Below are 23,271 nucleotides of genomic sequence, written 5' to 3' on the forward strand. Positions count from 1 at the left end.
CTTTGTAAAAGACTCCCTAAGTTCCCTCCCAGTGGAATTTACCCAGAGCTATCGGTAACGACCACCAACTTTGATAATGAGCTTGTGCTGGTTCTGGACGGGGTTCTGTTGGGTCCTCCTCCTTCCCCGTTGCGTGAGAGAACACCTTCCCCAACAGATGACCACACGGGTCTCCAGCACTGTTTTCAGAGAGCCCCCCCCCCCCCGGTCATTTCAAATATAATAAACCTGCCTGATTCGTCGCAAATATTTTTCTGGTTTATTTTATGTGCCTTTTCGTTCGTAATGATTATTTGAGCATACATTGTAAAATCGGATAGGGTTGTGCGTGATCTGTTTCTGGTGGATTTTTCCAATGACTCTTTAACTGTGTCTTGATATATATTGAGAAATCATGAACCTTTGTTTTTCTTATGGTTTAGTGGGGTTTTTTTTAACTATTAAATATACCTGAAATTTATTTTGGTGTTTGGTATAAAATGAGGATCCATTTTCCATACTGTTTCCAATGAACTGATTTCTTTCCCGTTGGTTCTGATGCCCAGTTGATTATATGAACTTCTATGTATATAACGGTCTCTAGTCTAAACGCCTTCTGGGATATTTACTTGCACACCACTAGCATATTATTATTATTATTATTTGTATATTTCTGAAGCTGGAAACGGGGAGAGACAGTCAGACAGATTCCTGCATGCGCCCGACCGGGATCCACCCGGCACGCCCACCAGGGGCGACGCTCTGCCCACCAGGGGGTGATGCTCTGCCCCTCCGGGGCGTCACTCTGCCATGACCAGAGTCACTCTAGCGCCTGGGGCAGAGGCCAAGGAGCCATCCCCAGCGCCCGGGCCATCTTTTGCTCCAATGGAGCCTTGGCTGCGGGAGGGGAAGAGAGAGACGGAGAGGAAGGGGGGGGGTGGAGAAGCAAATGGGTGCTTCTCCTATGTGCCCTGGCCGGGAATCGAACTCGGGTCCCCCGCACGCCAGGCCGACGCTCTACCGCTGAGCCAACCGGCCAGGGCCTACCACTAGCATATTATTAAATGACTGTGGCATTCTAATATGCTTTTGGAAGGGAAGGTCCCTATCATTCACCTATTGTTTTGAAAATGTGTTGGTGTTCTTATCTGTTTATATTTTCTACATGAGCCTTGGGACCGTCTCAGGAATCAGGTTATCCTCAAAAAAAAAAAAAAAAAAAAATCCCATTGGGATTTTTAGTGAAATCAGGCAAAACTTCTATAATAATTTCAAAGGAATTGACATTTTTTACAAAGTTTCCTCTTTTCCATCAGGGATGTGGACTCCTGCTCCTCACGCAGGTGCTGTTCATTTCTTCTAAAGGCGACTCCCACACACTAAATCCTTTCTGTTGACCTTGTGGATGCTTCTGTCTTTTTTTTTTTTTTACAAGACTTGAGAAAAGGTAACTTTTCCCTTAACAACTCCTATTTTTTTTTTACCGGAATAAAAAAAAAAAAGAAGAAGAATAAATATCCATCAAATGTCTACTGTTCTACAGTCACAGAGATTGAAACAAGCCCAGAGACAGGCCACGCACGTGAGGAAACTGTACGATTTCCAGCAGTTTAGAGTCTCCAGTTATTCCTCCTCCGACAACCGCCGTGAGGAGACTGCGCTCGGCATTAGAAATTCTTGGCTTGCAGATGTAGGCTTGGAATATTAACTGCAAAATAATACTATTTCATCCCGAAATAAGAGAATAATTTAGAAGAAATGTCTTCTGGAGAAACAAACAAACAGGTATCTGCCTCTGACACCTTTATGCAAACTGGGTTTGATTATGAAACGAGGGTCACCTGTGCGTGAATGCGGGAACAAGGCAGGAAGACGAATTCTGTAGCGTCTGCAACCCGCCAGCACTCCCTGTGCAGTTTACCCGTAACACAAGCCGAAAAGAAAACGCTTTTTTTTTTTTTTTTTTTGGTCAAAGCTACACAAGGTGAATTTATATTATTTTCCCTTTTCTAGGGTTAAGCATTTTCATAACCAACACCAGAATCGGGGGGAGGGGTGGGGGGAGTCGGGATTCAGTTCTCAGGCAGGAAACAGCTAGCGTTTCCACCAGGTGCCTGGATTTTCCATCCGAGTCCTGGAACTGTCCCAGGGAGGTGGGTGAATGCCTGACAGCTGAAGGTGCTCGCTGGAAGTGAGGAGATGAAAGAGTAATTTGAAAGAAAGAAAGAAAAAAAAAAGCATGAGATTTTTTTTCTTAGGTTTTATATCTCGAAAAAAATGATGACAAACACAATGGCTCCTTGATAACCCATCTCCGTGTCTGAAGTCCTCAGTGAGCAGAATATAATTTATCATGTCAGCCCCAAAACATTCTGCTCCGGAAAAAAAAAAACGATTTCTTCTTATCGAGATTCCTAGGGAAAAGAGTAGCAAAGCATCTACTTATTTTAATGGTCCGTTTATAATGAGTCGCCCCTCGATCCGGCCTCCGCACAGCAACGCTCTGTCTTCTAGGGGGGGACTCGTCTGCAGTGAGCGTGGAATTAACAGGTACGTCCGCCGGTGCGGAGAGCGAGGCAGAAAGGGTGCCAGCCCCTCCAGCGTTAAGTGCACACCAACGCTGTTCACCGTAAGTTTAATCAGTCGCAACGTATAAAATAATGGCATTGTCGTCTATGTTTTGGCATTTAGACTAAAACCGTTACACCACTGTTTTTAAAGGTAGCCAGTGGAGTCTAAATAATATAGTGGCTTTGATGTCCACATTATCCATTTTTCAAAGAGATGAACCCTGTATGACCAATACTTTCATATTGTTTCTTTTTACTCTTTGAACTTGAGCATTAAAAATCTGTCTGCTCCACAGAAATGTATTCAAATGTAACTATTGAATATTTTTACGCCTGAAAGATACACACTGATTCCCCATCATATTTCTCTGAAATAAGAACACATATGGCCCTGGCCGGTTGGCTCAGCGGTAGAGCGTCGGCCTGGCGTGCGGGGGACCCGGGTTCGATTCCCCGCCAGGGCACATAGGAGAAGCGCCCATTTGCTTCTCCACTCCCTCCCTCCTTCCTCTCTGTCTCTCTCTTCCCCTCCCGCAGCCAAGGCTCCATTGGAGCAAAGATGGCCCGGGCGCTGGGGATGGCTCCTTGGCCTCTGCCCCAGGCACTAGAATGGCTCTGGTCGCAACAGAGCGACCCCCAGGAGGGGCAGAGCATCGCCCCCTGGTGGGCAGAGCGTCGCCCCTGGTGGGCGTGCCGGGTGGATCCCTGTCGGGCGCATGCGGTAGTCTGTCTGACTGTCTCTCCCCGTTTCCAGCTTCAGAAAAAAAAAAAAAAAAAGAACACATATGTATAGCAATTTAAAGATAATTTCCTTTGACCAAAAGATTCAAAGTGCTGAAAAAAAAAAATTTCTTCTGGGTTACATGTTCACTGTTAATCAAAACACAATAAATTCATTACATTATTTGAAAAATAATGATTAAATATTAAAAATTTAGGAAGATTATGTGTTTCTTTTTTTTTTTTTAGCATGTGCATATAATGGAAAGAGAGAAAGAGAGAGACAGGAAGGGAGATGAGAAACACCAACTCACAGTTGCAGCACCTTAGTTTTCTATTGATTGCTTTCTCCTATGTGCCTTGAGGGCCAGCCAAGCCAGTGACCCCTTGCTCAAGCCAGCGACCATGGGGTCATTTCTATGATCTCACACTCCAGCTGGCGACCCCGCGCTCAAGCCGGTGACCTTGGGAGTTTTGAGCCTGGGTCCGCAGTGTCTGACACCAAGGTTCTATCCACTGCGCCACTGCCTGGTCAGGCAAAGATGTGTTTCTTGATGAGATAGACGTGACTAATTTTTTTCAAATACTTCATTATTTATTTATTTTTTTTCAAATTCTTTCATTAAACGAAAAGGTTATTCACTACTGGAAGGGGCAGAATTAGATAGAAACCACAACAGAAAGAAGAGGAAGTACTGACCATGTGCTCGCGTACAGGTCACTGAAATCTAAACACGCGCGGAAGCAGCCAGCCAGCCAGCCAGCCCAGGGGGGCTGGTGCACAGCCGCAGCCGGCGCATGCGGGAGTGAAATGGAGGTGCTTCCGGCCACCGAAGAAGAACGTGTTGTGTTGTTTTTTTTTAGCAAAAGTTAACTAAAGCGTCCTCGGTGGGAATATTTCAGAAAGCATAAAGCACCAACCTCCTAGAGCAGGGGTCCCCAAACTTTTTACACAGGGGGCCAGTTCACTGTCCCTCAGACTGTTGGAGGGCCGGACTATAAAAAAGAACTATGAACAAATCCCTATGCACACTGCACATATTTAATTTTAAAGTAAAAAAACAAAACCGAAACAAATACAATATTTAAAATAAAGAACAAGTAAATTTCAATCAACAAACTGACCAGTATTTCAATGGGAACTATGCTCCTCTCACTAACCACCAATGAAACAGGTGCCCCTTCCGGAAGTGCGGCGGGGGCCGGATAAATGGCCTCAGGGGGCCACATGTGGCCCACTGGCCGTAGTTTGGGGACCCCTGTCCTAGAGTGTGTGTTCCTTCTACATCAAGACAGAACAGGGATCTACGGTGGAAGCAGGACTTTCCGCCCCTCCTCCTTGACGCCTGTGACCGGATCAGGGGAGATGCAGGCAGGGTGCGCTGCAGAGAAGACTGTCTCCCAACTTGTGTTAAATTTCAAACGAGCCCTGGACACTCCCATGCTAATCCCGGTCAACGCAGAGCCGTGTCAAGGCAGAGCCACAGAGCAGGCGGTCCCACCAGCTCAGCTCTCGGGGTGGGGGTGGGGGGTGAACGTTCCCCGAGGCACCGCCCACGGTTTGATGACAGTGGGGGGGGGGGGACGGGAAAGGGAATGTGGTTAATCAAAGCCTGGCTGAGCTCCAGCTGCCCGTCTGCACAAGCAGATCTCAACCAAGAAAACTCCAAGACGGTCAAAATGCCCCCTCTCGAGTGTCACATTTGGTACCTAACAAGAAACGTGTCTAGCGTGAAAGGCGACGGGCTCCTCTGTGGGTTTTGTCCAAAGAGCCCAGGGTTCTGTTTAAGGCAAATGATTTGAACTGTGCGTGCGCGTGCGTGTGCGTGCGTGCGCGCGCCCCGAGGTGGAGCGGGGCGGGGAGACTTCCGGGAAAGGCTTGCCTTTCTGTGCCCAGACGGGAGAAACAGCCCGAGGATGGGAACTGGCCTGCGCACAGTGCGCTCCCAGGCGGCCCCGTGTCAGAAAACAAGGAAGAGGAGGCTGAAGATTGAGGACACGATTCCTTTGCTACCATCGTGGTAGCCGTGGAGCCCAGAGCGAAGACCACATTACAGACCATCCAACCCCTACGTCTTTTCACCAGGATGAACAATCTGGATTCTTTTTTTGTTTTGTTGTTGTTACAGAGACAGAGAGAGAGAGTCAGAGAGAGGGATAGACAGGGACAGACAGACAGGAACAGAGAGAGATGAGAAGCATCAATCATCAGTTTTTCGTTGTGACACCTTAGTTGTTCATTGATTGCTTTCTCATATGTGCCTTGATCATGGGCCTTCAGCAGACCAAGTGACCCCTTGCTCAAGCCAGCAACCTTGGGTCCAAGTTGGTGAACTTTTTTGCTCAAACCAGATAAGCCTGCGCTCAAGCTGGCGACCTCAGGGTCTCGAACCTGGGTCCTTCCACATCCCAGTCCGACCCTCTATCCACTGCGCCACCACCTGGTCAGGCAACAATCTAGATTCTTTTAAAACAGTGGTCCCCAACCCCCAGGCCGCAAACCAGTACCGGTCCGCAGAGAAAGAATAAATAACTTACATTATTTCCGTTTTATTTATATTTAAGTCTGAACGATGTTTTATTTTTTAAAAATGACCAGATTCCCTCTGTTACATCGTCTAAGACTCACTCTTGATGCTTGTCTCAGTCACGTGATACATTTAGCCGTCCCACCCTAAAGGCCGGTCCGTGAAAATATTTTCTGACATTAAACCGGTCCGTGGCCCAAAAAAGGTTGGGGACCACTGCTTTAAAATGTCGTTCCTTTCTCCCTGGGGCGCGAAAACATCCTCATTTACTTTCTATGAGACGCCTCTGAGATGGGCTCTGTTACACCTATTTTACAGGTGAGAACAGTGTGATCGCTCTGGGTGGGTAACTTGTCTCAAGTCACACAGACAGAAAGTTTTACAGAAATATCTGAACTCAAGTCACCCGCTATCAAAGCCCATAAATCATGTAGGGGTCTCAGTTCCAAGTTCAGTTCTTTCTCTTTCTTACACCCCCCTCCTAACAAAGCACGCCCGTAACGTCACATTACAATAACACGTGACATTGTCGAGGACCAGTCAGGGGTCTCCAAACTTTTTACACAGGGGGCCAGTTCACTGTCCCTCAGACCATTGGAGGGCTGCCAAATACAGTGGTCCTCTCACTGACCACCAATGAAAGAGGTGCCCCTTCCAGAAGTGCAGTGGGGGCTGGATAAATGGCCTCAGGGGGGGCCGCATTGCCGCCCGCGAGCCGTAGTTTGGGGACACCTGATAGGCTATGTACGTACATCGGAGCCTGCTCCGGCTCCCAACGCCACGGCGAGGTGTGACCAGCCCTCGGCAGACTCTGAAAGTGGGGTTCACGGGCACCCTGCTGAGGGCATCCATCCTGCTCGCTGGTGGGGAGCTGGGATTCAAACCCAGGTCTGCTCGAGGTCAGCGAGCTTTTCGCCACCGCAGTACGTACATCGCTCCCGACGGCTGACGCTCTGACAGAACAGGCCTGGTCCCGGAAGGGGCGGCCACACACTCTCATATCCACATAGGGCGGGATGACAGAACTGAGCAGGGCAAGTGTGAGCTTTCTGAGGGGGGGACCAGGGAGTGCTGAGGCCCGGACTGGCTGTGCCTTGCCCGGAGGGTCACGCTGCCCACTGCCTGCTCCTTGTGGGGCGGCAGACCTGGCTGGCTGGGCCCGCGGACTGGTCAGGAGTAGCTGGGAAGCACATTCTCCTCTGACCTCTTGCCCTTGTTCAATGCTGGAAGTCAAATAAGAAACCTGTTCTGTGCGTGTCCATGCGACGTGGAACTGGTTGGTTTGTTTGTTTGTTTGTTTGTTTGTATTTTTCCGAAGTGAGAAGCAGGGAGGCAGTCAGACAGACTCCCGCATGTGCCCAACCAGGATCCACCCGGCAGGCCCACCAGTGGGTGATGCTCTGCCCATCTGGGCCATTGCTCCATTACAACCAAAGCCATTCTAGCACCTGAGGCAGAGGCCACAGAGCCATCCTCAGCGCCCAGGCCAACTTTGCTCCAATGGAGCCTTGGCTGTGGGAGGGGAAGAGAGAGACAGAGAGGAAGGAGAGGGGGAGGGGTGGAGAAGCAGATGGGCGCTTCTCCTGTGTGCCCTGGCCGGGAATCGAACCCGGGACTCCTGCACGCCAGGCCGACGCTCTACCACTGAGCCAACCAGCCAGGGCCGGCAGATGGGTGTTGCTGCTGAATGCAGGTGCCCTCCCCATGCCCACCCTCCTGTGGCTTCATCTCTCCTGCCCCAACCCTGCAAGCTCGCCAGTGGCGTTCCCTCAGCCACACAGCCCTGCCCACGGCCGATCTCAAGCTTCTGTTTGAACGTGGGCGCTCCTCAGATGGGGGCACGACCGGGGTGTGTGTGGGGGGGGAGGAGGGCTGCCCCCCCCCCACAAGGAGGCAGATTTGCCATCCCAAAGCGGCGATTCGCACTCCGCTGCCCGCCCGTGCTGCTGTTCTGGTCGGGGTCATCTCCTTCATGGGCTCCATGTCACCGAGACAGTGACAGGCTTCCTCGGGGTGTATACATCCGACCGATATGAGAATAGTCAATCCCGTTTCTATTGAACCACCTGGCTCAAACCTATTCTTTTCATCCTGGTGCCTCCGAAAGTGAATCCCAGTTATCTGCACACCCCCCTCCCCTTCTGCAACGGTGGCCACCCGGGCGAACGTGCTCAGCCCGCCCCCCTGCAGAGGGGGGGGTCTGACTGGGAAGCTGTTAATTACTTGTACTCGCTGGTGTAGGCGGTGAGCTCGGTGTCGTTGCGCAGCCACTTGAACTCCAGCGGCCAGCTCCCCTCGGCCAGGCAGGTGAGGACCAGGCGGTTCCCCTCCAGGTGCGTCTGCGGCGGGCCCGGCTCCGTTTTGAAATACGGCACGACGTCGTCTGAAACATATTTTAAAAAAGGAGGAAGAAAAATAAACATAAAAATAAAAAATAATAAAACCCTGAGTCAAGTACACATGAAAATGGCATTCATCCACTTAATCGCTTGTTTAAACGGGACCTCATTTTTAGAAGTAGCAATGATTGATGGCTATTTGGCCCAATGAAAAGTAGCAAATAATCCCTGACCCCCTTTGAAACCTGCAATACCCCAGATAATATCTCAGAAGCTGATAGCACCCCTTGAAAGCATCTGAGAAGTTCATCACGGCTGTTCCCACTTACAGTGAGTTCTTATTTATCAAAGGGGCATAGGAGTCGATCTCTGCTCCTACCAGCCTGGGCTGTGTCACCAGGCATTCCGTTCCCAGAGTAACAATAAGGGTCTGTCCCCGGGCTCTGAAAGAGAAATGCCCTGACATCACCTTCCCTTTCTCCTTTAGAAAGTTAACTAGGACAAGCAAAATTAATGCATGCATCATCACAATGAGCTGTCCCCGCACACACGTGGCCCCTTCCGGCCACCTTTCACGGGCGGCCAACCGGAGACCTGTGTGTATCCTCCGTATAAGGGACACTACCCAGCATCGGGAATGAGTCAGCTACTGCTACACGCAACCCACGGCCCCGATGAAGCTCACGGGACAGGTGGGGGGGTGAGAAGCCAGACAGAAGGAAATTAAAGCCACGCGTTTCCATCCAGTGGTTCGTGGAAGTTCCAATCCCGACAGCACTGATATGCGGTGTGGTGTCAGAGGTCAGGATGAGCACTGCCTTTGGGGGTGGGGGTGGAGGGGTGGGTGACGGATACCGAGACCGGGTCAGACCTACTTCTCTAGGTGACGACGGGGCGGGGGCGGGAGGGAGGGTACTTATTCTGTGAAAACTCACAGAAAGCCATCCTACATGTGACTGGTATACTTTTTGGATGCATGCTTCCATAATTTTTTTAAAAAAAAATATGTCCACAGAGGGTACTCAGCTTCTAATTCTTGCCCCACTACTAATTTAGCTGCACGGCCCTGATCAGCAGGCGGGGGGGGGGGTAGTTCTGTTTCCCTATCAGTAAAATAAACAGCTCAGATAACTGCTCAGGTTGCTAATGACGTCCCCACACCACACCTGCCTCATCTGCTCCCTGCCCACCGTCCAGGCCTCCGACCCGCTCAGCGCCCGCCCATCAGCGCTCCAGCACACACGGCTTTGTAACTCCCAGGCCACGCTGAGCCCTCGTCCACCGGGACGCCCCTCCCTCGGGGCTCTGCACAGCGTCCAGTTCACAAAGCTCCTCCCCACCCATAGGCCCTGACCAACCCTGGCATCTGATGCTCCAGTCAACGCCTAGCAGGTTTGGAAACCAAGTGTTTCCAGACTATATACCCCAGGGGTCCCCAAACTTTTTACACAGGGGGCCAGTTCACTGTCCCTCAGACCGTTGGAGGGCCAGACTATAAAAAAACTATGAACAAATCCCTAAGCACACTGCACATATCTTATTTTAAAGTAAAAAAGCAAAACGGGAACAAATACAATATTTAAAATAAAGAACAAGTAAATTTAAATCAACAAACTGACCAGTATTTCAATGGGAACTATGCTCCTCTCACTGACCACCAATGAAAGAGGTGCCCCTTCTGGAAGTGCAGCAGGGCCGGATAAATGGCCTCAGGGGGCCGCATGTGGCCCGTGGGCCGTAGTTTGGGGACCCCTGATATACCCTGTGCATTCCCGGCACCCAGGACAATGCCAGGAAGAGAGTAGAGAGTGAGTAAGTATTTGTTGAGTGAATAAATATAATAATAACAACAACAACAGCAGCAGTTGCTAGGACTCGGTATTTGCTACGTGCTGGAAACTGTTGCCAGTGCTTCACGTGTGTTACCTTATTTAATTCTCACGAGCCCCATAAAACCGATGCCGTTATTACACTCCTATGACACATGGCTCGAGAGAGGCACAGGGCAGCTGAGGAACTTGCTCAGGGCCACCCACTCAGACAGAAGCGGAAACATCACACTGAAAACCCAGACAGTCCGTTCCAGAGTCTCCAACTCCACCTAAGTCACTGTCCCCAGTCTCTCAGTAAGGGGACTTTCTTCTCAAGAAGAATGTTGATACATTGGTGGAACTGCTTGACTAGACTTTTTAAAATGAAATTATTGGGGGTTTTTTTTTTTGTTTTTTTTTTTACAGAGACAGAGAGTCAGAGAGAAGGATAAATAGGGACAGACAGACAGGAACGGAGAGAGATGAGAAGCATCATTCGTTGAGACACCTTAGTTGTTCATTGATTGCTTTCTCATATGTGCCTTGACTGTGGGCCTTCAGCAGACAGAGTAACCCCTTCCTCAAGCCAGCGACCTTGGGTCCCAGCTGGTGAGCTTTTGCTCAAACCAGATGAGCCTGCGCTCAAGCTGGTGACCTCGGGGTCTCGAACTCGGGTCCTCTGCATCCCAGTCCGACGCTCTATCCACTGTGCCACCGCCTGGTCAGGCTATTGTATTTTTTTAAAAAAACAAAAACAAATTAGGCATCAAATAGGATATCAAATGTTAAAATTGAGACTATTCTTACTTCAAACAGCGGCGTAGACAGCTGGGCCCTTTTGTGCTGACTGTGTAGAATTTAATTACAGAGTGTGTTCTGCCATTGAATCTCACGGCCCGTGTATCGATAACGCAGTATTACCCCTCTCTCACTAGCACTCACTCGGATAAACCAGTGTTAAGATTGCACCTGGGAGTGTAAGCGCCTCTAACAGGGAGATTTAACCAGGTCGGTGAGGGCCCTGCAGCGGCCGAGAGCTCAAAGTTCAGACCAGTCGAACCCCCATCTCTTGCCAGGCGCCAGGCTCGGGAGGGGGGGGGCATGACCTTGAGGAGACAAGAAGCCTGGAAACCGAGCGGGGGGGGGGGGGCTGTGCAGGTGGGAGGGGCGCACAGAGCAGGGGAGCCCGTGCCAGCCCTGCAGGACAGGCGGGCACTCATCCTGGTGCCCACCCCGTCCCCAGGTGACGTCCAGGGCGGCTCGCTCCACCCAGTGTTCTCATGTGAATAATAAACCCCACGATCACCCTGTTCAGAGGCCTTCGTCCACGGCGCTGTTGGTCTCAGCACGGTGGTGGCCACTCGCTGCTGCTGTCCCAGCCGGGCAGCAGACAGCCTCTGAGGGGGACCGTGGTGAACAGCTCGTCCTGACCACAATGTAGAGAAGGAGTCCAGAGGGGCCAGAGAGGTGAGAGCCGGCCGGTCGGGAGGCCACCGTGGTGCCCCAGGCCAACGCTCTCCAAGGCGGTGAGGGTCGGGGGGGCAAGGGACTAGCGATTGTGTCGGTGGGCGACCAGGGGCGGCTCTAAACCAGTGTCCGGGCGGCAAGGGAGACGCCGTGCTGGACTGCGTCACCACCACGGGGTGACGGCGACGGAGGTGTCGGGGAGGAGACTGAGATCTCCGACAGGCACCACGCTCTGTCCGCGAGACCCCCTGACTCTGCACTCAGCACCGGGGGCGAGGGCGAGGGAGACGGCGCCGTCCCAGCAGAGGTCTCCGCCTGGGTCTGACGCCGGAACGGACCCCATGCGGTGTGAGGTCCGGCAGGTGCATCGGCGACTCCAAGGCCGGGCTCGATCGCTGTCCCGGTCCAAGAGCGCCCCTCCCCCACCCCGCGCTCCCGCGGCCCAGCACGTGCACCGGGCTCCAGCTCCAGCGCGCTTTGGGGTTCCGAGTACCCACCGAATGCCCGGCTTCCCCGTCTGCTACGTGCTTCAGCCGCGCCGTCCACGCGCGGGACCCCAGCAGGCTGACAACGCAGAACCGCGCTGGCTGCAGCGGTGAGAGCTCCCTGGGACGGCTGAGCCACAAGCTTTCCCGACGTCCGGCCACAGGCGCCACATTTAACAGCAGAAAAGGGCGTGTCACCTCATCCGGTTCCAGTGTCTTACAAGAGTGAGTCACTGGAAGTTCATCTTTTTGAAAGAAAAAAGTTTCAAGAGAGATACTCAAGAATTTGAATTTGGTGGGGTTTTTTGTTTTTTTTCTGAGGTGAGAAGCGGGGAGACAGTCAGACTCCCGCATGCGCCCGACCGGGATCCACCCGGCACGCCCACCAGGGGGCGATGCTCTGCCCATCTGGGGCGTTGCTCTGTTGCAACTGGAGCCATTCTAGCGCCTGGGGCAGAGGCCACGGAGCCATCCTCAGTGCCCGGGACAGCTTTGCTCCAATGGAGCCTTGGCTGCGGGAGGGGAAGAGAGACAGAGAGGAAGGAGAGGGGGAAGGGTGGAAAAGCAGATGGGCGCTTCTCCTGTGTGCCCTGGCCGGGAATCGAACCCGGAACTTCCACATGCCAGGCTGATACTCTACCGCAGAACCAACCAGCCAGGGCTAAATTTGGTTTTGCAATTGACAAGAGTATCATCAGTTTCATATATGATATGATGTGATGGTTTTGTATGTAAACACTGCTGTAATTCTTTTTTTTTTTTTTTCATTGAATTCATAGTGTTCTAAACACGCCTGTCCTATGCAGAAAGTATGCTGGATACTGGCTGGGGTCCTGTAGGAAAAGAGACTCTTACAAAGAACAGTCTGATATATACCCAGCCAGCATGACATCTTGTGGTAGACATGATCATAGAATTTTGGTTTAGCTCAGGTGCCAGCATCTACATTAGGAAGAAGGGCAGCCAGACGTGTCAACGCTCCGGAACTTTCAGTGTCTAACGTTACAATGATTCCCCTCAAGTATTTTCATGTTGATTAGCCAACGGGCAGAATAGCACAGCCATCTCTGTGAGCCCAGCTCACTGTTGACTGCTGAAATATGCACAGCAGGTCATGAAATGAAAAGAGGCGTAAAGGTGACAAAACACAGGAGCCTTGGAGAGAGAGAGAGAAACCAAAGTGTTCGTGGTCAGGTCGGCACAGACCCCGAGGAAAGTGTGTGATCTTCATGTGCCTTAAATGGAACAGAAAAAAAAAAAAAGTCTGAAAAGTCCATCAAGACAAAAATGATTGAGCTACCTCTCAGATAAGATGGTCAACTTCTGCCCTGGGAAAAAGCCAGGGGGCAGAGTGTGTGTGTGTGTGTGTGTGTGTGTGTGTGTGTGTGCACGCACACGCGTGTCCCCCAATAATAACTAGAAGATCTCCCCTTCCTTAGGAAACATGAGCAGGGAGGGCGTGTGCGTCTGCATTCTCACGGCGAACATAATCTGACCCTGGAACGAATGACGAAGAAAAAACCGTGAAATTTCCATTTTCACATACTTTTAAATAGAACACCCGTCAATTATGAAGGAGAGAGAGGCTCGTCTGTCTGGATAACACGGATGTGAGGTCCTGCCAGAGGAGAGGGATGGACTTCATGTTCTCTCAAGACAACATCGTAATTTTATGACACACCGGTCACTTCCCTGAGTGGACTTTTTAAGGTTTTTTTTTTTTTTTTTGGATATAACGTGAATGCATCTAACTTTCCTGCCCCACGTGAAGATAACCTGTACTCATCTAGAAAGGAGCCACGGCCCACACATCACGGCAGGAACGGCCGGCCCCGTGGGGACACACGGTCGTGGGACAAGGGGCCAGGAGGCAGAGCTGCGTCCCCGTGGGTCCAGGCTTCCCGCCACGGGGAGGGCGGGCGGCCGTGGGGCTCTGTCTGCTCACGGTGGGAAATGGAGGATCCACCACCGGAAACCCATCCACGGCAGAAGGAACAGGAACCGACTACTAGACGCCACGAAGCTCTTCTTCACACCCTGCCAAGGAAAGCGCTGGGGGCTGGGCCAGCCGTCACCTGTTCCCCGCCTTCCGCCTTCCTGGCCCCTCCCCCCCGTTTTAAAGCGATGGTGACTCGAGAAGTAATCATCAACTTCTGCTTCGCAGAGGACTCCACCGGACCTCGAACAAGGGTTCCACAGTGGACAAGCCCCGCCTACTCTGGACCTCGGGAACCATGATGACGGGGGAGGGGGCGGGTGTCCGGCCGGGTGTCCAGCCGGTCCACACGCAGGGGGCCCCGCAGGGAGACGCAGGAAGAGCTGCGTGAACCCGGCCATCAGCGGGAGCGGGACCTTCGGTGGCTGAACTCCGCTTCCTGACGGTGGAACTTCCCAGGGCGACTAATCTTCCGGTTTTAAACCACTAATCTTCCTTTCAAAACTCCTTTTATATCACATTCAAACATGTTCATGCCCCCAAGCTTATGCATTTCCCACTAAGGGAAAGTTTCATTTTTCAAAACCCGGGGAGAAACAAAAAAGCACAGGGCATAATGTATCATTTTGTGAACAACTCTTCTGAAAAATATGGGCAGAGGAGCCTTTCCTGGTAAACAGCCAATTCAAATTTCGGCTGCTGGCAGGTTATTATATCCACCCTGTTGAAGAGCCGGGGCTTGCATCTCACCGTGGGTGCTGTGCTGTTTCCGTAACGGTAATATTAATCTCTCTAAAGAAAACAGTCATACCTTTCAAATGGGTTCCTGAGATAAAAACTTAAACGCACGATGAGACACGTTTCTACAGTGAAACAGGCAGAGATGGGAAGGTGACATTTCAATGCGGCAGGATGTCCTGTCTCAGGACAAAGTCCTCTGTCCGCTCTAGCGGGACGAGCTGATTCTAACGGCCTACGCGGAGCCTTCGGTGGCTAACGCCGGCAGGAGGAGGGGAGAGGAGGAGAGAGAGAAGGGGGCATGACGTTGGCACGGCAGACGGCAGGGGCGGCGGCTCTACGCTCAAGAGTTCGTTCTCGGGCTGCGTTCTCCTGGCTTGTCAGAAATATTTATAAACGTCTTCCAGCGACAGACGCCTTCCAGTAGAGCAGGATGCAGCACCGTATTCTGTGAACCTAATAACAAAAAACGTAGCCAACTTCTCTATAGGTCACTTTCTATGTTTCCACTTCTGCCTTATAGAAATCAGCAAGTGTCAGAAATTCCAGGCTAAAAGGGAGTTACAACCGAGCAAACTTGTATCTGGCTTCAGACGTAATAAACACGGCTCAAGCCACGGTGGCGAGAAGACGCAGGCCCGGGGGTTCTCCATGTCACTCCGCTCCCCGGGGGCCCTGCTGGCGAGGACAGACACTGGGAGAGCGGTGGACGCCCGACAGGCTCTGCACCCAGCCTCTCCGACCACCGGTCAGCAGACCCTCGCCGGCTCCTCACTGTGTGCAGAGCTCTGCCCAGGACAGGAGGCTGCCCAGGAGGCCAGGGTGGCCCCTGCTCCTCAGTGACGAAGGTATCAAGCTTTCCCCGAGTGCCTCCTGCTTGCTGGGCACCGGGGACACCGCTCGTCCCTGCCCTGAGGAGCCACGGTCCAGGGAGCGAGGAGCTGGTCCACAAACCACGGGCGATGTCAGGGTGGGGAGGAGGTCACGAAGGCTTGAAGGTCTTGTCTGACGGGGCCCCTTGCTGGGGTTCTGGGGCGTGGGGCTCCCCGTGGCTGAGGTGCCCAGGGCCACAGACAGATCAGCTTCCCGGGTGCTGAGGTCCCACCCAAGTCAGGCAGAAAGGCCAGGGCTCAGGGACGTCTTCGTGTGGCTTCAGCTCTGCCCTCAAGGCTTCTGGAGGCTTGTTGGACAACTGTCCCATCCTGTATGACAAGGGGGGAGTGTCTGGAGATAAACACTCTCCTGCATTTCAACTAGGGAGTGGACGTGTGTGTATGTAAGCCTGTCTGTCTGTCTGTCTGTGAAAGGTGTGCTGCAGGGACACCCTGCCCCCCCCCCCCCGGAGGCCAGTGAGGATGAGGAACGGCCTGGCAGGGTGCCCGGGACTGGAAGCCTGAGTGTAGGGGCAGAGCTTGGGGACCCAGGGACCAGGACGCCTCCATCCACACAGGGCCAGCAAGTAAAAGACAGGCTGCTCACCGGCCCCCGCGTCTCCGTCCCAGAGGTCCCCGGTGGGCACTGGCCTCAGGAGGGAGAAACCAGCCCGACACTCGGCTTGCATGTGCCTAGCTCTCGCTCCCAGGTCAGCCTTTGTGTGGGGTTTCCTCTGAGCAGAGAGGTTCGTCTGCAGTATGTTCCTGGTATTTGGATCCAGGCGTGTGAAAACAAGCAAAGCAGGAGGTTGTCCCTGAAATCGCCGTTAAACAGCACTGGGAACCGCTTGCCAAGTGCATTCAGTCAGAGGGCTGCAAACTGATGATCCGTTTCCTCTGAAATCGACGCAAATGAACAGCGTATTTAAGGGAACTCACGGGGTAACCCTCCCCCCCTTTTCAGCGTCTTCCCCCCTCAGGAACCATCCCGGCTTTCAGGGAGAGGGCTCGGCCGCGCGGCTGACGGGAACACGGACGGCTGTATTTATGTACCGGTGTGATCCCGCGCGGCGCTAATCTATTTCAGCATATGAATTAATAAGAAGAGGCCACGGGATAAAAGCAATTCCCCCTCTTCCTCCAAACTGAAATAAGCTTTCAGCTCTTCAATATTTTATTTCCAACTAGAATTGCAGTCAATCGTCATCTCCATGGTGGGTAGTGAAAAAAGTAAAGGCCAGCCAAAGAACCAGAAGCGTTATCAGAAATAACCAACATTTTTTTTCCCCCTGAATATAGCTCCATCTTTCTTTCAAGTAATCCTAAAAAAACAAAACAAAAAAAAAACAAAAAAAAAACAACTCAGGTTAAATAAAAAACCCCATAAAGTCCAAGAAAAGCGGCTCAGGGTGTGACTGGCCCTTCCCTGCTGCAAGGTTCCCCGGTGAGTTCATGTCACACATCCTGACACAGAAACAGGGACTCCGGGCGGATGGTGAGGATTTCGCCTCAGACCAAGGAAATGACGTCTGAAAAGCACCTCAGTTCACGCAGATCCGGCCTCGTGATTTTAGCCAGGTTATATAAGCCACGACCTGTTCTCCGAGGGAGGTCTGGGACGTCAGGGCAGGCCGAGAGGAACTGCCCGGGTTCCCCGGTTCGGACCCCAGCTCCGCCGGCGGGCGGGTGCCCTGGGAGCTTGTGCAACTCAGCTTCCCGCGCCCGGGTTTCCCGGTACACAGAGCAGGAAGATCAACTTCCTGTAGAAAAGCAGTTCGTAGACTTCCTGGTCTCAGGACCCCTTGACAACTTTTGAAAAAAAAAATTAATAACCCCAAATTTTCTTGCTTAGGCGAGTTGTATCTTTTATCATATTAGAAAGTAAAACTGAGCACTCGTGAAATATTTCTTAATTCCTTTAAAAATAATAACATGGCCCTGGCCGGTTGGCTCAGTGGTAGAGCGTCGGCCTGGCGTGCAGAAGTCCCGGGTTCGATTCCCGGTCAGGGCACATAGGAGAAGCGCCCATCTGCTTCTCCACCCCTCCCCCTCTCCTTCCTCTCTGTCTCTCTCTTCCCCTCCCGCAGCCAAGGCTCCACTGGAGCAAAAGATGGCCCGGGCGCTGGGGATGGCTCCTTGGCCTCTGCCTCAGGTGCTAGAGTGGCTCTGGTCGCGATAGAGCGACGCCCCGGAGGGGCAGAGCATTGCCCCCTGGTGGGCGTGCCGGGTGGATCCCGGTCAGGCGCATGCGGGAGTCTGACTGCCTCCCCGTTTCCAGCTTCAGAAAAATAAAAAAAAAAAGTAATAATAATAATAACATGGAAGTGACTACACCTTATAACAAAAGGCATACTTGTGAAAAATAACTACCTTATGCCCCCCAAAATATATTGAAAACAGGGGTACCGCTTTATTTTTTCTTCTTCCAAGTTCCTTCGATGTCTGGCTTAACAAAAGACAAGATTCCCATTGATGCTTCTGCATTCAATCTCTTGCAATTGTGTCGTTTTGACCGCAGACAGATGAAATAATCCAGCCTCTCCGACATGTGGTTGGAAGAGGGAGACCTATTCTAATAGCCTTTTCAGATGACTGTGAATATCCTTAAAACTTGCACTCTATTAGTGAAACGTGTGTGCTTTCTTTCATTAAAACCCTTGGGCCTCACTTGCGCCCTGAATGGCTCTTCCGCCCACGCATGCCTTTGTTGGTTCACTGACTTATGTAGCTCTTCCAAATGTGGAAGCCTTTCATTATGCCAGACAGAGAATGTTACATGTTAATACTGCTACCTATCTCGGCAGACAAGTCCTTGAGTAGTGGGATACTGTCAAGCTCATGGTGGCACACAGAAGACTTCTACAAGTCTAACTTTTGCTTAAGAGCTCTATTTTTACTATTAGTAACAAATACTGTCCATTGTTTTCAGTGATGCGACATTATTTTAATCATTTTCAAGAAAATGCTACCAGATACCCAGCTCTGAATAGCTATGCTTGTCTATGAACTGCTACTTCCAGTAAAAGTAGGGCCATGCCCGGTTGGCTCAGCGGTAGAACGTAGGCCCTGTGTGTGGAAGTCCCGGGTTCGATTCCCGGCCAGGGCACACAGGAGAAGCACCCATCTGCTTCTCCACCCCTCCCTCTCTCCTTCCTCTCTGTCTCTCTCTTCCCCTCCCGCAGCCAAGGCTCCATTGGAGCAAAAGTTGGCCCGAGCTCTGAGGATAGCTCTGTGGCTTCTGCCTCAGGCACTAGAATGGCTCTGGTCGCAACAGAGCAACGGCCCAGATGGACAGAGCATCGCCCCCTGGTGGGCATGCCGGGTGGATCCCGGTCAGGCACATGCGGGAATCTCTCTGCCTCCCCGCTTCTAACTTCGGAAAAATACAAAAAGAAAAGAAAAAGTAGGGCCCTGTAAAGCAGCAGGTGAGCTTGCAACTCAGCTGGCAAAGACTGTCCTCAGGACATCATCACACCTCAGTACGCCGAAGGGTTGTACACGATTCTCACTTTCACTACAGAATATTTAGAAGTCACGCGTTAGAGTCAGAATCTAGTAAAATTATCTCTTTTTACTACTTCATCCAGGATATTCTTGGGAATCGGATTTATTTCCACCGCGGCATGTAGTGACGAAGAAGACCGCACTAACGAAGAAGGAACTTGTCACCACTGTCAATGACACACTTGCTCGGGGCCCAGGGTCTTCTCACGATGGCTTCTGCGTCATCAGTGAGGTCTCAACACAGGGAAAAAGCAAAAGTATTCTTTGTAGTATTATAGAATGTGTTTGACCTCTTGCACCGCCTGAAAGGGTCTCAGTTCAAGAACTAAAAGACACCCTCCGAACCCACACTGAGAGCTGCCTCCCTCGGGGGCTGACACAGGATCAAGTCAGCGTGTGTGCCTAGAGTCCTCAGCGTGGTCCCCGGGACCAACGTTCAATCGACAGATCAGATTCTATTTAAAAAAAAAATACGGTCCTTGAATAAAATCGCATCTCCTTACGGAATTTTCGGTCTTAAACTTTATTCAAAACACATCTATTTTTGGCCTTCTAAATAACACACATAAATCAGGTCACAGTCTTAAATATAAAACGATGAAGCCGAAGAAGGTGTTCAATTAAAGAAAAAAAAACACAGGTGTTCATATTTCCAATGATCTCAGAATTCCAGAGAAGTCTAAATATTGATGTAATTAGTTGTTCTTTTATTAAACAAATGTTTGTTAAGTGGCGCCCCCCCCCATGAGATGGGAGTACAGAGGTGAATAAAGCATAATAAAAATCAGATCTCGCCCTGGCCGGTTGGCTCAGCAGTAGAGCGTCGGCCTGGCGTGCGGGGGACCCGGGTTCGATTCCCGGCCAGGGCGCATGGGAGAGGCGCCCATTTGCTTCTCCACCCCGCCCCTCCTTCCTCTCTGTCTCTCTCTTCCCTTCCCGCAGCCGAGGCTCCATTGGAGCAAAGATGGCCCGGGTGCTGGGGATGGCTCCTTGGCCTCTGCCCCAGGCGCTAGAGTGGCTCTGGTCACGGCAGAGCAACGCCCCGGAGGGGCAGAGCATCGCCCCCTGGTGGGCAGAGCGTCGCCCCTGGTGGGCGTGCTGGGTGGATCCCAGTCGGGCGCATGCGGGAGTCTGTCTGACTGTCTCTCCCCGTTTCCAGCTTCAGAAAAATAAAAGAAAAGAAAAAAAATCAGATCTCCGTGTAGCTGATATTCTAGTTAAGGGAGGTCAATATTAAACAAATCAGGAAAATATAGCCTATGGTCAGTGTTGCTAAAGCTCTTACCTCTTTGACCCAATTCACGACAGTGGTGGTTGATAAAACAGAAAGCTGAGATTGGTATACTGTACTATGAAAGTAGTATCGATGATATACCTGATTTCCCTCGGCATATTAATGTTATAATGCCATCAGAGACTATCTTTATCATGTATTAAAAAATAAGCCTGAAAACTAAAAAAAAAAGAAACCATTAGCAGCAACAATGATGACAACGAATGTAGCAGCCCTAAAGTTAAAGCGGCACCTTGCCGAGTTCCGTGCGAGCCCTACCTGGTTTGGGGCCTCGGGAACATTTCACTCCCCAGGACAGCACGCCAGGGAGGTAAGCTGCCATGTGCAGATAAACAAACTCAGCGGGCTTTTTTATCAAATTAAGAAAGTTACTAGGAATACTATTTTTAATAGTGCCCTGGTTGCAGATTACACACATTTTGGGTGGTCTGCCCTAACACTGTTTCCCCCCCCCCAGAAGTTCTGTCATTTTAGAATACGGAGCTTTTCAAGAACACATAGATGTGTTCTTGAAAAATAACTATATATCTGAAACAAACAAACAAAAAAATCATTGAAACGAGCGGCACTGTTTTACTTTTCTTTTTTTCCAAATTTCTTCAACGTGTCTGGCTTTAATAAAAAGACAACTAGATTCGCATATGCTTTTGCCTTTAGGCTCTTGCAATTATATGTTTCTGAACTAAAAAACAAACCTCAATACATTGAAAAGAACTGAATTGATACTGAGTGTATCCTTTGACCCTCAGGGAAGCAAACTAGAAATCAGCAACAAAAAGACAACAGAAAAATCTTCTAGTAACATCTGTAAAGTAAACAAAGTTTTAAATAATCCATGAGTAAAAGAGAAAGTCTGAAAGGAAATTAAAAACTACACTGAACTGAATGAAAGTATATAAAGATGTCAAAAATATGTAGGACACAGCTAAAGCCAAGCTGAGAGGAAAATTTATAGCACTAAACACTTACATTAGAAAAAAAAGAAAAGCCTCAAATCAATAACCTAATTTGCTACTTAAAAATAAAAAAAAATAAAAAGGAAAGAAAAACAGAAAAGAAAAGAAAATCAGGATTAAAATAAACCCAAAGCAAGCCAAAGGAAAAAAATAATAAAACAGAATCAATAACATTGAAAAAAGAGAATACAGAAAATTGATGGAGCAAAAGCCGGTACTTCATGGAAAAAAAAAAATACAACTGACAAACCTCTATCTAGCAAGATCGAAAAAGGTAAACAGACTGAATAGTCCTATAATCCAAAAGCTCCTTTAAAAAAAATCTCTGGACCCAAATAATTATACTGGAGAATTTTATCAAATACTTAAAGAACTCACATCAATTTTACACAATTAAAAAAAAACAAACATAAAAGAAAGGAACATTTTCCAACTCATTTTTTGAGCCTAGTTTTATCCTGATATAGTCATGTTAAAATAATACAAAGAAGTTGATCATAAACCATTATTTCCACTGAACCCGGACACAAAAATCTTCAACAAAATTTACCAAAATCAAATCTAGTTTGTATTGAAAGAATTATATGGCCAGGATTAAATAAAATGTATTCCAGGTACATAAAACTGCTTCAAATTTTGAAGAAATAAATCAGCATAATTTAGAATATCAATGGGCTAAATAATTCTGTGATCTGTCAATTGAAACAGAAAAAAGCATTGACAAAAATCCAACACACATTCATGATTAAAACAACAAAACAAAACACTCAACTCTCACCCAACTGGGAACAGAGAGGAAGTTCCACTGTACAGAAAACATCCACTAAAACCTATGTCTAAATAACATCATACCGAAACTTAAAAACTGAATGCTTTTCCCCTAAAATTGGGTAACCAAAGTTGCTTGCTCTCATCACTCTTATTTAAGTTCTACCCATTGAAATGAGAATGAAAAAAATAAATAAAAGACCTACATATAGGAAGAAACAAAACTGTCCCTATTTGTAGATGACAGATGGTCTCTGTAGGAAACCCCACAAAGCAGATACATACACACAAACACAAAATGACACAGACGTGCCCCTGCTAGAACCACTAATGCGTGAGTTCAACAAGACTGCGAGATATAAGATCAATCAATCACATTGCTATAAACTAACAGTAAACACGCAGGAAACCAAAACTAGAAACATGATACCATGGATAATAATCATTTCCAAGTAAAATACCTAGGTATAAACCTTCTAAAAATATCATGATTTTTTATGCTGAAAATTATAAAATGCTGATTACAGAAATCAAAGAAGACCTAAACAAATGTCTAGAGACATACCATGTTCATAGACAAGAAGACTCAACATAGAAAAGATGTCCATTTTACGCCACTATACGTACAAGGTAATGAAATTTTCCATTAAAATGCCAGAAAGATTTTTTTTTTTTTGGTAGAGACACACAAGATTATTCTAAACTTTATGGAAAGGCAAAGAACTAGTATACCCAACACTATTTTAAAAAGAGGAATTAAATAAAAGGGACCTCTGTTTCTGGATTTTCCAGACTTACATAGCTATCTATCCTATAAGGTGGGGCGAAGTAGGTTTACACGTGTTCGTGTGGAAAGTGATACGATCGTTGATAAATAACAATACAAGAATAAACTCGGGTACTCGTAACTGTAGAGCTACTTCTGCCCTGCCCTTGTATAACAGGATTAATATAATATGTATTAATCAAGTAATCAAGACAGTATGATACTGGCAGAGAGGCGCGTTAGATCGGATGAACAGGATAGAGCACCTAGAATGGGCCCAATGCAAGTATGACTCCCTGATTCTGACAAAGGTGAAAAATTCAACGGAGGAAGGACAGCCTTCATAACCTGTGGAGCCGCTGGACACACCCCTGGAGGGTAAGAGGACGAGCCTCGACCTAACCTTCATCAACTTTATATAAACAGGAACTCAAAATGCCTCACGGGGCCTGACCTGTGGTGGCGCAGTGGATAAAGCATCGACCTGGAAATGCTGAGGTCGCCGGTTCAAAACCCTGGGCTTGCCTGGTCAAGGAAC

General features: G+C 49.5%; 1 protein-coding gene across 1 annotated transcript in view; it reads right to left on the reverse strand.

Annotated features, from left to right (window-relative positions):
- Positions 1–23,271, reverse strand: part of SDK1 (sidekick cell adhesion molecule 1) — a 771,944-nt gene that overhangs the window by 449,338 nt on the left and 299,335 nt on the right. Inside the window, exon 2 of the mRNA XM_066273473.1 lies at positions 8,021–8,180. Within this exon, the coding sequence (XP_066129570.1) occupies positions 8,021–8,180 (160 nt within the window). The remainder of the gene's footprint in view (positions 1–8,020; positions 8,181–23,271) is intronic.

Source organism: Saccopteryx bilineata, chromosome 4, assembly GCF_036850765.1.
Source record: "Saccopteryx bilineata isolate mSacBil1 chromosome 4, mSacBil1_pri_phased_curated, whole genome shotgun sequence".
NCBI lineage: Eukaryota > Metazoa > Chordata > Mammalia > Chiroptera > Emballonuridae > Saccopteryx > Saccopteryx bilineata.